Source organism: Momordica charantia (genome assembly GCF_013281855.1).
Source record: "Momordica charantia cultivar OHB3-1 chromosome 4 unlocalized genomic scaffold, Mcharantia_2.0 BLBB01000004.1, whole genome shotgun sequence".
NCBI classification, from domain to species: Eukaryota; Viridiplantae; Streptophyta; class Magnoliopsida; order Cucurbitales; family Cucurbitaceae; genus Momordica; species Momordica charantia.
Window position 1 is genome coordinate 4,204,072 of NW_028275162.1, and position 16,647 is coordinate 4,220,718.

At 32.7% G+C, this 16,647-nt stretch overlaps 2 protein-coding genes and 1 non-coding gene across 4 annotated transcripts; all 3 read left to right on the top strand.

Annotated features, from left to right (window-relative positions):
* The first annotated feature begins 1,407 nt into the window (after positions 1-1,407).
* On the top strand, positions 1,408-7,487 carry TIC62 (NAD(P)-binding Rossmann-fold superfamily protein). Of its 2 annotated transcripts, XM_022280533.2 has the most exons (14): positions 1,408-1,552; positions 1,665-1,862; positions 2,835-2,952; positions 3,042-3,114; positions 3,199-3,226; positions 3,375-3,551; positions 4,264-4,345; positions 4,498-4,570; positions 4,958-5,068; positions 5,214-5,366; positions 6,023-6,150; positions 6,432-6,620; positions 6,785-6,964; positions 7,172-7,487. In XM_022280533.2, the coding sequence occupies exons 2-14, from the start codon at positions 1,682-1,684 to the stop codon at positions 7,215-7,217; spliced, it is 1,539 nt and encodes a 512-aa protein (XP_022136225.1). In that variant the 5' UTR covers positions 1,408-1,552; positions 1,665-1,681; the 3' UTR covers positions 7,218-7,487. The 2 variants fall into 2 exon arrangements, with proteins under 2 accessions (XP_022136225.1, XP_087978691.1); XM_088122565.1 differs by lacking the exon at positions 1,408-1,552 and having other exon boundaries at positions 1,559-1,862.
* A 254-nt stretch (positions 7,488-7,741) lies between these two features.
* LOC111007974 (S-adenosyl-L-methionine-dependent methyltransferases superfamily protein) lies at positions 7,742-10,821 on the top strand. Its single transcript, XM_022280534.2, has 7 exons — positions 7,742-8,068; positions 8,168-8,264; positions 8,408-8,546; positions 9,228-9,310; positions 9,417-9,551; positions 9,635-9,739; positions 10,529-10,821. Exons 1-7 carry the CDS (start codon positions 7,983-7,985, stop codon positions 10,655-10,657), a joined length of 774 nt encoding a protein of 257 aa, XP_022136226.1. The 5' UTR covers positions 7,742-7,982; the 3' UTR covers positions 10,658-10,821.
* Positions 10,822-11,338: 517 nt separating this feature from the next.
* TRNAI-AAU (transfer RNA isoleucine (anticodon AAU)) lies at positions 11,339-11,412 on the top strand. Its single transcript has one exon. It is a non-coding gene; the product is annotated as a tRNA-Ile (tRNA).
* Positions 11,413-16,647: the final 5,235 nt, after the last annotated feature.

A 16,647-nucleotide genomic window follows, 5' to 3' on the forward strand; every position in this document is an offset into this window, starting at 1 on the left:
TTTTTGGTTTTTTTCCCCTTTAAATAGCATAATTTTTAGATTCAATTTTATATTTTTAAAGAAGGAATTTTTAAGAAGACAAGCTCAACCTGGCAACAATAAATCTCGATACCGGTGCGATGCTCTATCTAATGTCCTTCGAAGATCAAGTTAATAGTTGTAGGAGAAAAACGGTAAACACCTTAATATTTAGTGACAAATTTTACTTACTTTGTGGTCATGGTATCTCTTCTCTTTTATAGGTGTTGGAGCCGATCAGAGATGATGCATGGTATTTGTTTATGAGCTACTGTTAGGGGACATTTTCGACTCAGTGGTAGCATCCCCGTCACTTGATCGCTGCACCTCGTAGCAAGACATGCTACGTTCTTGCATGTACGTCTCTACTAGAATCAGTGTCACTTCGTCTGTTGGTCGTACGTCTGTAGTTGGCTACCATATATTGCTCTATGAACTTTCCACGTTTCCTATTCGGTTGTCACTCCCGACATTAATTTAAAGATAATTTATGAACCAAAATGCTAAAAAAAAATCAATCCAATAAATATATAGAAGGAGAAAACTCACTAAAAACAAATATTTAGAACTGTTGCAGAAAGTTAAATAAATGGAAGATTGAGCTCTAAATTTCTATTGAAAATAAATGAAGACACTGTACAATTTAACTGAGATTTATTTTATACGTAAAACTAATATATAAAATAGTGCGTTGTTTACCAAAGTGTGAATATATTGATTTATTTTGATTATAAAATTAGAAAAATTAAGAATAAAGAAAATTGATAAAAGAGAAACAAAAGTAAACAATGTCATGGGAAGATGTCGTTGGTGAGGATCTTAAGAACTTTTTGAATAGCATTTTTATTTTTATTTCTTTTTCTGGCTTGATCTCGTTTCACATTTTCTATTTCCTATTTCTCGTTGTCTCTTTTTCAATTAAGAAAAATGTAATTGTTTTCAATAACTGATTGAATTCAATGAAGTAAAGATATAGATTAAAAAACAATCTTTTAGTCAGAGATAGTGTCTTAACTACTTAAACTAAATTTAGATTGACGCTTGATTACTTGATTAGTTGAGTTATGTTTAATCATTTGACCTTCAAATAATAACTTTTCAAGCTATATATATTGTTCACTTTTTAACTTATCTCACGTTGATTACTTAGTGATTGGTGGTACTGACCACTTTTGCCGTTCGTCCTTTGATAACTATGCATGCCGCTATTTTCACTTGCTAAGTAAGCAGTAAGCACATCAAAATTTGTTTATAAAAATGGTTCAAAGACATGTTTTAGTCAATTTTAAAGTAATTTTTAAACAATAGAGGTATAATTTAACAGTTCACGAGACTTTCGAATAATTTAGCCAAAAATGACATTTTTATATTATTGACAACAAAATTCTCGCTGGCTCTGCTTTTGAGTTGGGGATAGATGAAAATCCAAATGGGTGCTTGCAGTCTTCACAGACCAGAAATGGAACCTTCTCTGGGACCCATCATATCCACATGCTGTGGAGGAAGCCATTACCGCCAACCCGAAGAAAAACTTGTAACTTCTCCTCCTTTCTTACAAAACAAAATTCATAAATTAGCGCCATATTCAACTGCTAAATCTGCTCCAAATTAGTCTATGATTTGAGATTTTTGAAATTTCTGTACAGGACAAGAGTTCTCTACAATGGAGGGTACCTGTAGTTCTCTAAGATCACCGGCTTTAACCACAGTGCCCTCCTCTTTATCTAGAAGTGGGTTCATCGATAAGCCATTGCTGCAAGGTCAAGCGCTGAAATTATCTAATAAGAAAACATACCCATTTGCTGGAAGGCTCAAATTTCTTCACGTCAGAGCTCAAGCTTCGAGTATGCAGCCTTTTCTTCTCCTGCATTTTGATTAATGTTCTTATTGCTTCTTCTATGCTTGATTTCTTAAAACGTGAAGTGTTTTGATTGTTGCCCTTAATTTACTGACTGTTTTGAACTCGTTGTGGACTTGATTTGTTTGTTTTTGTTTTGAGAGTTTGGAGTTGGGATTCTCGGGTAGAAGTAGGAATAGGTTTTGTTGACAATGGCTGATAAGAAAAGGAATCCAAAAAGGATATGGAAATCCCGTTTTTAAGAAAGGATTGAACAATGCATGTTCATCTGGATCTTATTTGCTCAAATTCTGAATTCTTCTGGGAGGCATTTGAAGTGGGTGTATAAATCTTTAATCGGATTGCTGGTTGATATTTGCTTATTGCCACATGATGATAGCAGAATGATCGATCAACTGCAAAATGTTCTTGTCACCTCCAGGTCCTCCACTAGCCTTGTAAACACGATTCTTTGTCTTAGTTTGGTGGACAGCAATAGATGCTAGAAGAAATGGATATAAATATTGAAAATGATAGAAAAAACTTGGTTCCTATTACTTGCTTAATTTTCTGGTTTGCGGTTTATTATAGTTTTTTAATATAGCGATCAATTATATTCATCTGGTCTGTGAAATATGTAAATCGTATCCATATTTTAAACGAAACGTTCTCCTGATTTTTCGGAAATCTCAAGCAGTACTTTTTAAGTTAAATTTCGTAGTTTGTTTTAATGAAATTGACATTTAGTCTATATGAGTGCAGATGTACTTATTTCGTTAAAGTCTTATGACATTTTAAATAAAAGATTATGAGTTTTAGATTTCACATAGCATAGGGGTGTTTAGAGCTCGATTTTTAAAGTCCAGGAGCCAATTTTGAAAATCACAAAAGGTGTATATAGCAATGATCATCTGAGTAGATAAGGTTTATTAATTCTTCCTTACAGTATGTAGCTAATAATACTTGATTTTTTGACAAGGCACAAACAATCTAAGCTTAGAGGCAGCTGCGGCAATTCCAAAGAAGGAAGATTTGAAAGACGAAGATCTTGTATTTGTTGCTGGTGCCACTGGAAGAGTTGGTTCAAGAACAGTGAGGTAAGTTCATTTCTTGCTTTACATTCAATTCATTTTTCCAGCTGATTCTGCATCCTATATGCTAAAAAGTTGTGAATGATCTTCACCAGGGAGCTATTGAAACTTGGATTCCGTGTAAGAGCTGGAGTAAGGAGTTCTCAGAAAGGAAAAACTCTTGCCGAGGTAAAAGCATTTGGTTATTGATAAGAACATTTTACTACCATATTAAGAAATAACTTGTTTTTATAAAATTTTATTTGCATGCAGAGTGTTAAACAGATTAAGCTTGATGAAGGTAATGCAAGTGCCAAAAGTTCCTCCCCCTCCCAACCCCCGCACCCACACACATTTATAAGCATCTGTTTTCTCAAACGAACATTTTATGTTCTTGAACAAAAAAAACTTCCAAGAAAATAACAGATAGATTTTGGTCTTTAGCCCAGCTGTAGAAAAGCTTGAAACTGTGGTATGTGACTTGGAGAAACCAGATCAGATTGGACCTGCAATAGGTAATGCATCAATAGTTATTTGCTGCATTGGTGCAAGTGAGAAGGAGATTTTTGATATTACCGGACCATATCGAATTGACTATCTGGCTACCAAAAACTTGGTTGAAGCAGGTACGAAGGTGCTTTTCGGGTAATCTGTTTGACCCTAAATTGGGATCTGTTCATCATATTCTATATTTTAAAATATATCTGGAATAGGAGTGTTTATGTTCTCATTAGATTTATATCTTCCAGGATGCAAGCAAATTTAATCCCATAAGAGATCTATGAGAGAGGGGAGAACAGAATTATGGACATGGAGGGGAAAGAGGGAAATAAGAGAATGTGGGTTGAAATAGGGAACTGAAGGAGAAACACAATATTTTGGTAATCAATTCAATATCTAAGTTTGAGTATCACAGTAAATCAGTATTGAAGGGGCCTTTTTAGTGAGGTCAAATCAAAATGTAACCAAATAAGAAACCTAAGTGAATACATCTTATCAAATAAATCTTAAATATAGTAGGTAAATATCCAAAGATTACAGTAGTCTGAGGTGTCTAAGATAATCATAACTAATAACTAATAACAATTCAATTCAATTCAAAAAAAAAAAAAAACAATATTTCTAGCTATTCCACATCAATTACATGGGTGAAAATGTCCAGAGTTTGTGATTCTTGGATTTGATTCTATTTTTCTACTGTTATTAATAAGGATTGATTGTTTTGTTGGTGGAGCTCTCCTAGTTTTCAATGCATTAGCAGTAAAGCTCTTGTTCGTAGCCTTCTTAAAGTCCTTGAGGTTAAAAGGGAAATAATATTGACAAAATTTCTACATGTAGCAACTGTTGCAAAAGTCAAGCACTTTGTTCTGCTTACATCCCTGGGAACCAACAAGATTGGATTTCCTGCTGCCATTCTTAAGTGAGTGTTCAAGTTTATTTTTTTTTTTTTTAATTTTTTTCCAAAACGATAATTTCTAGTTTGTTGTTTATTACAGTTCAGCTATACGCAGATGATGATTTTCTTCATCATTTTATGTTTGAATCATTAACTGTGGTTACCTGCTTCTAAAGTTTGTTTTGGGGAGTCCTATTATGGAAGAGGAAGGCAGAAGAAGCATTGATTGCCAGTGGTCTTCCTTATACAGTAAGCAAATCCTAGGTGCTATACAGAATATAATTGTGGTAGCTTAAAACCTAATTGATAACGTTTTTGTTTGTTGTTTTCTTTCTGAACAAGATCATGGTTGTTTATTAACATTTTCATGGTTGTTTATTAACATTTTTCTTTGTTATGTAATCTAACTCCAAGAAGGTTTTTGAATTCCTAGACACATTTTGCAAACAAAAAAAATGGTTCTAAAAAATCTTTTTTTAAAAATTCTGGAAGTGTTCTGAAAAGTAAAAAAGTAAACCAGGAAAACGTAGTAGTTTGTAATTGTATGAGCTTAATTTTAAAAAATAGAAAATAAAAAATAAAATAGTAATCAAACAGAGTCTTGGATGTTTGATTTATTCAAGTGATCTTTTCCAGATAGTGAGACCTGGAGGCATGGAGAGGCCTACAGATGCTTTCAAGGAGACTCATAATACTACTCTTTCACCGGAAGATACTTTATTTGGTGGTCTAGTGTCAAACCTTCAGGTATGTTTATACATTTTGAGGCGACAGATGCTCTCATTCCTATTATTCTTTTAACTTGTGGATCTATAGTAGGTTTCAGAATCTTGTGTTTGCTATTGAAAAAAAATGAAAAAGAAAAAGAAAAGATAATTTCTGTATAGTTCAGGTTGCAGAGCTCATGGCATGCATAGCGAAAAATCCCGATCTTTCGTACTATAAAGTGGTAGAAGTAGTTGCTGAGACAACTGCACCATTGACTCCCCTGGAAGATCTTCTAAAAGGAGTACCATCTAAAGTTGCAAATGCATTTCCAGAGAAGGTCAGTTGTTTCTCTATGTAAAAGGGGAAGAAATACCTCACAAGAATTCATACAATATCTCTCGTTCATTTTAACAGCAAATGATATCTGCAGAGAATAATTTCAACAGAACAGCTTCATATCTGCATAAGTATATTGCTAAAATCTGCTTGAACTTCAAAGTTCAAAACGAACTCAGCTCATCAGTTATTAAAAGTTATTCTTCAAGTTAATTCGTATATATTTCATGTTTCTCGTAATCACATCTCAGATTGTCACCTTTGTGAGGAACTTGCGCACAATTCAGCATCTCATCTTTGTTTATTGAAATTGATAGTGCCTGACCTGCAAATGTGATTTCCAAATAGGTAGAGAATGCTTTTTGTCGTCAGGAAAATTGATTTCTTTGCCATAATGGTTGAGGCACCAAAGGGTTGAGACTAGAATGGCTCTAAAAACCGACATTGACTGACCCTAGTCTCTTATTGACTGCCCTTATTTTGTCGGTTTTTTTCCAAATTGATCTTACACTTTTATTTGTTTGCAGATTTATAATTAACTAAATAGTAAATCCAAAATGTCTTCTATTCACAATGATCTCTCAAATACTTCATGAGATTAGACAATTGCTGGATCTATCAGGATTTTATACAACAATGAACAATTACCTGTGCTAGGAATATGGTGCTGCACGCATCATCGATCCACCACCTCAGAGTGTTTCATCGGAACAGTCGAGCATTTCCAAAGAGAAGGAACCGGCTGAAGCAAATGTGAAAAAACAGTCATCATCACCCTATATCGTGTAAGACAATATGGAAGAGGCTGCCCTTTATTTCTTTTCTCCCTGTGCAGAGCAAATGTTAATGCATTCTGCTCAGATGACTAGATTAACAGCTGATAAGATAGTTTTGAAAAAAAAAAAAAAAAAGAAGTTTGAACTGGCAGCATATATATGATACGAGGGTTGGTTTGTAACTGAAAAAATCTGTTGATGCTGTCCATGAACTCTTCAAAGACCATTAAGTAATTCTGTGAAATGATATAATGTTCTTGGCATTTATCTTACATCGTGTCTTCTTTCAGGTACGAGGATTTAAAACCACCGACATCTCCGACTCCAGCTGCACCTGTTGCTAAAACAGATTTAAATGTTGTTGGAGTCTCAGAGTCGGTACCTAGTGCTCAAACAAGTTCAGGAGAGGTGTCAGCTGAAATTTCTGAGGCAAATTCTCCACCTGCTCCTGTATCGAGACCTCTCTCCCCTTATGTTGCGTAAGGCTCTTATATTAATGAACTTCATTGTGCAATATGCTGATAGATATAGAGTTTCATGTTCTTATGTTGATGACAAGATTTTTTGTCATTCTGATTTCATTAGTTTGTGATCCTGCTGAATGATCTTGCACTTCCACTGATATAACTGGTACTTCTTCCAGATATGAAGACTTAAAGCCCCCTACATCACCATCTCCTAGTGCACCTACCCTATCGTTTTCCTCGACATCTCTAGTGAACGGTCCACCTCAGCCAGCTTCGCAGATTCCAGAGGCAGAAAACGCGAAGAGCGAAACACATAATCCCGAGCCAAAGAAGCAACCATTGTCACCTTATACCATGTATGCTTCTTCCTATTTCTTTTACCTGCCTTTGTTGATTTCCTTAAAGAAGATGCATATTGTCATACAAAAACCAGCTGAGAGGTAGTTTTTGTTTGGCATGTGGATTGAAGCAGAACACTAAAAATTTAAGTGAAATCTGTGTGTTATTAAGGCAAAATGTTAAACAGGTATGTTTTTTTCTCATTTTTCCTATGATCAAACCAGGTATGAGGACTTGAAGCCTCCAGCATCTCCAACACCCTCTCTTTGAAAATCTTAAAGAAAGAGTAATCAGTTTTCTGCTAGTTACCATCTGGAGAGACAAACAACTGGAATATTGAGGGGTGATACAACCCGAGTATTAATCTCTTTCAATGTAATATTGCCAATCCTTTGTCTGAAGAACATCTGTTCCTTTTTCCTGTCCAGATTCCATGGACGACTACACTGTTGAATGTGCTTTTGTAACCACAAAGTTGCTTACTTTGGCTGTAATTTTTTACAAGTATATATATATATCAAAGTTGCGATTTTGATGGCATTAGCTTAAATCCAACAGTTGGGACACGAGATAGTGGAGGATGGGTATTTTCGGAGATCAAAAATTTCATTTTGGTCGTCACTTTTTCTAGGAAAAATGAAAGAAATCTATTGGGTCTTGATCAATTCTTTTGATAGTCAATTAAATTTTGTCGTTTTAGTTGATTTTCGTATTGGGTTTTTATTGTTACGTCCCGGCGATGAGGAAGACCTTTAAATATCAGAGTCTCACAGATGTGAGTAGGACTAAAGGCAACTTCTTGTCGTCTTCGTTGAAATGTTCATTACAAAAGAGAGGATTTCTCCATGAAATCAAGCGAAATTGATCATCTCTCTCTCTCTGTGGACTGAAAGCCCATTAAACTTCACTGGGTCATCCAACAGCGAGAGGCCCAATTGAAGATCAGGGGTTTAGGGTTTGTCTATCCCCGTATTCACTCGATTGAAAGATTGCAATTTGCAATCGAAGAGGAGCGGATTAATTGAGAACGATCATATGGGTACGGACCAAAAACCGAAACGCGCGCAGGATGAAAGCGTTGCTCCTGCAACTGCTCTGGCTTACCTTGATCCTAATTACTGGTCAATTTCTACCACTGAATTTTTTCTCTGATTGTTCTTCTTCTCTCATTTTCCTTTTCGCAAATTTTCTGATGCTTGTTCCTGATGGGTATGTTTCAGGGATGAGCGTTTTTCTAAGGAAGAGCATTACGAGTGGTTTAAGGACTACTCTCATTTTCGGCATCTCATACTTCCTCTTCTCAAACCCGATTCCTCAGTACTTTCTCTATCTGTCTGCTGCATATTTTGACTATTTCTGCTTTCTAACTGGGCTGCCATTATCAGATAGCTGGATACATTTTCACCGTTGGATCTTGCTTTGTTAGTGATGACTGATGAGATTGAGTGTTATCATTGTAGGTATTGGAATTGGGTAGTGGGAATTCGAAGCTCTCTGAGGAATTATACAACGATGGAATCACTGATATCACATGCATTGATTTATCTGCTGTTGCCGTTGAGAAGATGCAGATGCGTTTACATTCGAAGAATATGAAAGGTAAGCTCGTAAACGTCATCAAAAGCTAGATTTAGTTTGTCTCTCTCTCTTTTTTTCTCTGTAATGAAATTCACTTTCTTGAGTAGTGGGGCACTGAGCTTTTTATTCTGTTTTGCTTAAAAGTTGGTCCTTGTGGAATGTGTTCTCTTTCAGTGAGTTCTCTTACTTATTTCAGTTGCTCTTCATTGGTTGAAATGTAATATAAAGTGTAAGGCTCAAAGAACAGTATTCTACTATCATTTATATAGATCATTACTAAGTATTATGTGGTAGAAATACCTTGGACTTGGTCTAGTACTGTAAATTAGATGAGTTGAAGATAATTGCACAGGTAAATCTATGTTTAAAAAGGGCCTTATGGCTCGGTGGCTATAGATCAATTTCTATTTTGTCAAATGAAAGGCTATGGTATTCGAAGTTGTGATGCAATTACTGATCCTTCTACATGTGGTCGATAAATGTTCTATGAGTTTTTTCTCTTTAATGCTAAATGTTGTAGTATCAAATAGTTGTCCTATGAGATAAAGTGCATATAAACTCGCATGGTAACTCATGGTTTTCCGAAGAACTCAATGTATAAAGAGATATAGGTAGAAGGAAGTGATCTTCTTCACATAAAAAACAGTGTTTCCTTTCCTTTCTCACCTTATTCGTTTGCTCTCTTATCACCTCTTTTATCAGAAATAAAGGTGCTAGAAGCTGACATGCTAGACATGCCTTTTAGTGACGAGTGTTTTGACATGGTTATTGAGAAAGGAACCATGGTAACTACTCAACTTGTTGTGCTTTCTTTTAATGTCCAGATATCGGAATTTACCTATGTTGTGTTAACTGTTAATTTTCATGTTCTCTTCTGTTTGTAATTTGAAGGATGTGTTGTTCGTGGACAGTGGCGACCCATGGAATCCTCGACCATCCACACGAGCCAAGGTCATGGCAATGCTTGAAGGTGTTCATAGGGTTTTGAAGAAAGATGGCATTTTTGTCTCAATCACATTCGGCCAGGTTTTAGAATGAAATTCTTGAAACTCATTATCCTAATCCACTTTTACGTTACTAGTTACTAATATGATCTGTATCTTCTGCAGCCGCATTTCAGGCGTCCTTTATTTAATGCTCCAGAGTTTACTTGGTCATTTGAGTGTAGCACTTTCGGCGATGGGTTTCACTACTTCTTCTATACCTTGCATAAGGTTAGCACACGCTTTTCATTCCATTGCTCGTGTTATGTCTCGTTATATTCGCGATAGTTCTTAGATGACCTATTTGAATAATATGCACAAAGCCAACAAGGAACAATTGCCACCATGCTCTTCGAAAGCCCTCGGACTCACTCTTCTTTCCTAGAGTCAATTCTAGGCCAAAACACGAAAACCGGACAAAATGCCCGAGTGACCTACACTCGCACACAACACACATTCACCCACACTCCCATATAAATAACTACTGATGCTTTACCTTTCCTTTTTTCTTACACGAGGTCATCACGTAAGAAAAATGCTCCGAAAGGCTGGCATCCATATCAAGTTGGTGTTCCAAACACATCGTATTGAATCACCTTTTCATTTAATTTGAACAGTGACTCGACTCCATACCTTGTTCAAAGATCACTAAACCATCATTGTGTGATAGAATTAATTATGAACTTACTATAGGATGCAAGCATCCTCTTAGTCTAGTGGGTAGTTTAGACAAGAAGGATTTGCTCTCTTGTGGGCCATGTATTGGACTCTCGATAGCCTGAGTTCAGGTTCTCCGTACCAATGAAAAGTGTTTCTTTGTTTCAAAAAAACACAAAAAACAATAGGATGAAAGTATTCCTCCATAAACTCTTGCGATGGTGTGAAAGTTATCGTTATGGTGATCGAACAAAAAGTGTTTGAAAGTTGCCTCTTGATTATGTATCTCTTTAGCAACGGTAACAAATAAAGTACATGTATATGTATCATTTCTGAACTGTGAAATGAAATCATTGTTATCAGGGAAGGCGATCATCCGACGATAAAGGTGAAGACGAGAGGTCCGAGATGCCATCGATCTGTTTACTTCAGGAAGAACTAGAGGGTGAAGATTATATGTTCAGAACCAATGTTGATGAGCTGAATTGTTAAAGTAGAGTATTATTATTGTATCAATTTTTGCTTAATCAATTGTACATTTTAAAGTCAAACACAGTTTCATTAAGTTGTTTCTCCCCACTTTTTAAAATGGGGTTTATATTATGGTGGCTCTGGTTTGGACTTTACATAAATAAAAATACATGAATTTACCAACAGAGACATGTCCAGGGTCATGTGGCTTGGAACTTGGGGAGTTTGAAGATCTGTATTTAGAATTTCTAAACCTATTTTGATTATTGAAATTTTCAAAAGTAATTTTAATGAGTTAAAAACATTTTTTTACCATTTTTAAATTTTTAACCATACTAATTAATTTATAAAATACTGTCTTTCACAAGCACTTTGAAAAAGCATACCAAATACGGTTGTGATAGAAATTGCTTTACATTATTCATAGTGAGTGCCTGCATTTGATTGCAACTTGAAAAGATTTACCAATTTAATCATCTTCATTTTATCTGTCCTATCTCTCTTCTTTTTTTTTTTTTTTTTGGGTTCTATCACTTGTATAGAAATAAAACTATAAACCACATTAAAAATAATAATAATAATTTGTATGTACCTTTTAAGACTAGATTAAATAAATATAAACTTATTTAATTTTTGGAAAAAAAAAGTGCATAATATTTAGAAATTGTACAAAAAAATACAAAATAAAACAAATTATCAATTGGCCTATTAGCTCAGTTGGTTAGAGCGTCGTGCTAATAACGCGAAGGTCGCAGGTTCGAAACCTGCATGGGCCATTTTTGCCTCTTTAACTTGAAAATTTGTCACGAATCAAAAGAGAAAGAGATTAAATATAATTTAAAAACATCTAAAAAAACAACAAGCGCTCGTGGCCTAATGGATAAGGCGCTTGATTGTGGGTTCGAATCCCACCGGGCGTGTTTCTTTTGTCCCTTTTTTATTATTCTTTTCCTCGCCCTCTCTCATTTCTTTTATATGACTTGTAATCTTCTAAATTTTGGGAATTTTATTTTTACCATTTTCTTGTCTCCTTTTTTTTCTTTTTCCTCCCTCGCCCTCTCTCTCACTTCTATTATAATTCTTTTATTTGACTCCTATAATCTTTTGAGAGTGTTTAAATTTAGGAATTTTATTTTTATCATTTTCTTCTAAATTTATTTTCAGATTCACTAAATCAAATGAATTTAAGGAATGCAGGATTGTTTTCGAAAATTGTTTTCAGATTCTGTCAAATAGTTGGAATTCTAAAAATAAATTTTTTTTTTTACGTTTTCAGTATTTTTGGATTTTGAATCCATCAGATAAAAACTTTGAGAAATACGTTATTTCATGTTATAAACTCATTTCATTTATGTTAAAATTAAAACCAGTGAAATATAATAGATTATAATTTATATAATATTGTAAAATACCAATTCTAATAAAATTTATAACATTAACGTTAATAAATAAATTAATAATATTTTAGATCAAACTAAACATTTAGTTGGTAACCAATGACTTACTAATATATTATCAAAACATATTAAATTTGTCTATTTTAAATTGAGATTCAATTTTCAAATCTACTCCGAAACATATTTGGAAAAAAGGAATACAACAATGTTTCCATTGAATCCCTGTTTTCAAATCATTAACCAAACTCATTCTTAGTTTTTATGATTTTCAAATCAACGAGCATTCTTGGCCTAATGGATAAGACGTCTGGCTTTTAATCGATTTTTAAAGCTTTAATTTAGTCCTTGGAATTTATTGACTATATTAGTCGGTTGTATTAGAGTTTAGGGTTAAATAAGAAAAAGGATAATGAGTGAATTTTCATGTTAGTAAGATAATTTGGATGATTTGCGAGATCGGTACAATTTAATTAAAAAAATAAGTGTCACATATATAATATGGTAATAAATTGAACAACGTGTGAAGTATACAGCTAAACCATATGAATTAATTATATGAAAATTTTTAGAAATATAGAAATTAAATTAAAATTGATAGTGATTAGAAAAAGAAGCACTCGTGGCCTAATGGATAAGGTGTCTGACTTCTAATCAAGCGATTGTGGGTTCGAGTCCCATCGGGTGTGTCCAAATTGAAATTCAATTTTCAAATCGGCGTGTCTTTGTTCGAATCCCCTCCTCAACACGTTTCAAAAGTATATGGATTAAAATAAATAAATGTTGACAATACGAGCCAAAATAAATATTAACTAAAATCAAAAGTATAAGAACAAAATAGAAAAAATTTAAGAATGGAAAAATACAAAATTATTTGATTAAATATATATTTTTGTTCTTGGTCTATGGATTACGTTTCTTCAATTAACAAGTCTTTATTACTAGCAAACCTTCTTTTTTTTTTTAGGATTTCAATGTGAAAATTTAAATTTTTTGGTAAAACAATTTTGTAGTTCCTTTTTTATTTTATACAGGTTGTTATTATAAATATAAAAAGGACCAAATAAGAGATTGACAATAAACATGTAATAAATAATTTCCTCACCAAAAGGTGGAATAATTTCAACTCTCACAGGTAATAAATAATAATTTAAAATTGGTATTCCTATTAAAATTTTCCATTACCACTATTCACATGTCACTTGATCGATACTTAAAAATAAAATTTTATTTTTTTAGAAATAATTCAATTGAGGAAGTGAAGTATTCAAATTTATAAATTGATACATATATTTTATTTTAACTTCTTTTTTCCCTTTTCTTTTTAAAATTATCCTACTAAATTTTTTTACCATACGAAAACGATAAATCAATCATTGAAATAATTGAAATTGTTTTCAATTAAAAAGGATTGGATGCTTCACAAACGTCAATGAATTTCCAAGATTAATTAATGAAAACTAAAAGCATCTTGTTTCTTTTTTTGATTATTTTAATCTTGTAATTATTATTGAAGTTAGCTTAGCTCTCACATTGCACTGATTTTTCTAATGAGTTCGTGTTCTGTCCATTTATTTTTCTTGTCCTATCAGATAATTCAAGTATGTCTGTTTGTTTCTCGGGAAAAAAAAAATTGAAGTTGGTGCCTTGGTGGCTGACTTTCTCGAGAAAGAAAATAAAAAGAATATATATTTCTTTCTAAGAATCTTAATTAGCAATAATCTCATCGATTTGTGAAATCTAAACACTGCCACTGCAGACTTCTAATTTGTTTCTGTGCGAAATTTCATGGTTTTGTTTCTGGTTTAAATACTATTTTAATCATTTAATTTTTTAATTTTTTATAATTCATTAGTCAATATATTTTTATAACATTAAATTTTATTGGTCTTAATAGGAAAAATAGTTTTAATAGGCAGGTTATAAATTTAATTATTAATAAAATAATTATAAGTATGCATTATATATATATATTTGTTTTTTCTTTCTTTTTTATTTTAGCTAAAATCAATAATTGTTTTAACTTATTTCTTACTTGAGATCAGTGGGTGGATTTTCAAGTATACTAAAGACTTCACACAAGTACAATAACATAGGATCGTTCGGTAACATTTCTATTTCTATTTCTTGTTTATGTTTCATTAAGAAAAATGAATTACACGGCTCAAACATAAATGAATTCAAGTATGATATAACATTTTTTTTTTGTTTATGTTTTGGAACAAATAATAAGAAACAATAAACAAAATTAGTTGCAAAATGCTTAAATTTCTTTAGAAATTTGGATACGAGAAATAAGAATGTTACAAAACGGTCGCTCCATCATATTGGCAGCCTCCGCCTTCTAATTTAATAAAACTGAACATGGATGTTTCTTGTGACAGGTACGAGTATAGGACTTATTTTTCGAAATTCTTTTAGAAATTTAGTGGTCATCAAGACTGAAAGTATACCCATCAATTTCTCCGCCCATTTGAAAGCAGAGCTTCTTGCAATCCGAGAGGGGATTCTTTTGGTTAGAGACCTCAATTTTTCTTTACAATTTCATACCTGCATATAGAAAGATTTTTGAATATAGCACCCGATGCTCTAGCTAAAGTTGTTCACCATCATCCTTCTTCCTTGATCCATGGTTTCAATATTGTTTCAATATATAGAGAAGTTTGTTGAACAGAGAAACTTTCTGCTGTAACCTATTTGACATTTTCACCCTCATGGGGCTCATCCTTAAAGTTGCACCCTTTTAGTCTTGAAAATATTGTTTAACTTATTTCATTATAATTTATATATTATCAAATGGAATTAAAAAAAAAATGAAAACAGTGAAACTTCAATATTTTCCAAAATTAAAAGATTGGAACAATGTCACTGTTCTTTATTTTTTCTTAGCCATTCAACTTGGTATTTTTTTAAGATTATACATTAAATCTAATCCAATAAATCTTTAAAACTTTAAAATGTATTTAATACATCATAGACTTCCAATTTCCTATCTATATTCATCAACTTTAAAAGTGTATTAGGCAAAATTAATCTTTGGTATTTTTTTAAGTTTATACATTAAATCTAATCTAATAAATCTTTAAAACTTTAAAATGTATTTAATACATCATAAACTTCCAATTTCATATCTATGTTCATGAACTCTAATAAATCGTAAAGTTTCAATTTTGTATCTAATAAATATTAAAAAAAAGAAATTATTAGACACAAAATTAAAACTTTAGGGATCTTAATTAGATACTTTTTCTTTTTTAGTATAACACGTGGGGTGGAAATCGAACTTACTTTGACATATATGCCGATTAACGCTAAATTATTGCTCATTTTGACTTATTAAGTACTTTCAAAGTTATCTATTAGATATAAAATTAAAAATTTATACACCCATTAAACACATTCTAAATCAACTATTTTTAATTGGATAAAACTTGGCTGAACCTTGTCCTTACCACCATTAAATATTTGACAACTAAGAGAGAGAAACGTAAAAACAAAAATATTTTTTTAAAAATAATTAGTTGTCAAATATTTAATTGTAGTGAAGACGAAGTCGGAGCCAAGTTTTATCCTTTTTAATTTCAATTTTACTCTAATATATTGTAACCTACTTTTTTTTTCGAAAGAAATAAAAGTTCATCGGGACATTTTCTTCCGCAACTAAACCATCACAACGGTTCTTAACTCCAACAAAATGGTGTGAATCTGTTTTCCCTAGCACATGCAATTTTCACTAGAAACTGAACGGAAAACCCAATCCCCAAAAAAGGGTCAAATAAAAAATTTTCCGGGAAAAGTGGTAAGAAAAAGAAAAGGAAAAAAAAAAGGACGTGTTTCATCTTTGATGGCGATTAGGCAGTGGAAATCGGCCATTTTGCCTTAGCAATAATGCAGTGTTTTGCTTTCAACTTTCAGCCCTTTCGAGGTTTTTTCCTTTTGTTTTTCAATGTACAGTCCGTTGCCTTGGCCACTCCACCATTATCCAATGGAGGATAACAGTATATCTAATTTTAACTTGGGTTGATTTCATAGAGTATTTTTTACGGACAGAAATCTATGTAATTTTTCTTTATGGATCGTGATTTTTAGAACCTCGTAATAAATACCAAAGTATTTTTTTAGTACAACATGTGAGATCGATGATCGAACTCAAAAAATATATACCAATTATGATTGAGTTTTGGCAAGTTTGAGAATCTAAAATTGTAAATATTCTACGTTTATGAATTATTGGCTGTGATTTGTGGAAGAAATTTTTTGTTATTTATTCTCTTCTTGTTGCCATTGCCACCCACTTCTGAAAAAAAAGTTTGTATGTGATCGATGCAGGAGAAGAAGATCATTAAAGATAATTTGAATTCAAACGCCAAGTCAAAAAAATGCCTAACCTACACCAAATTATTACTTTCAGTTTTCTTTCTTTGAAAATAATACGACAAAAATTCACTTTTTACCCTTTTAATTTTATTTTTTTTGCAAACAACAATATCAAATTCGAACTCATAATCTTTTAATCAGATTGAGCTATAAAGAGTATAAGACTAGGACTAGAGTGGTGGAAATCTTATCTTTTGTAGGCATGAAAATGTTCCCGATACTTAATCCTTTTATGCTTAG

Coding starts and splice junctions, on each gene's coding strand:
- LOC111007974 (XM_022280534.2), top strand. CDS start 7,983: ATGGGTACGGACCAAAAACCGAAACGCGCGCAGGATGAAAGCGTTGCT. Junction 8,265..8,407: donor TTCTCAAACCCGATTCCTCA/GTACTTTCTCTA, acceptor TTATCATTGTAG/GTATTGGAATTGGGTAGTGG. Junction 9,552..9,634: donor TCTCAATCACATTCGGCCAG/GTTTTAGAATGA, acceptor TATCTTCTGCAG/CCGCATTTCAGGCGTCCTTT.
- TIC62 (XM_022280533.2), top strand. CDS start 1,682: ATGGAGGGTACCTGTAGTTCTCTAAGATCACCGGCTTTAACCACAGTG. Junction 5,069..5,213: donor GTCTAGTGTCAAACCTTCAG/GTATGTTTATAC, acceptor TGTATAGTTCAG/GTTGCAGAGCTCATGGCATG. Junction 5,367..6,022: donor CAAATGCATTTCCAGAGAAG/GTCAGTTGTTTC, acceptor TACCTGTGCTAG/GAATATGGTGCTGCACGCAT.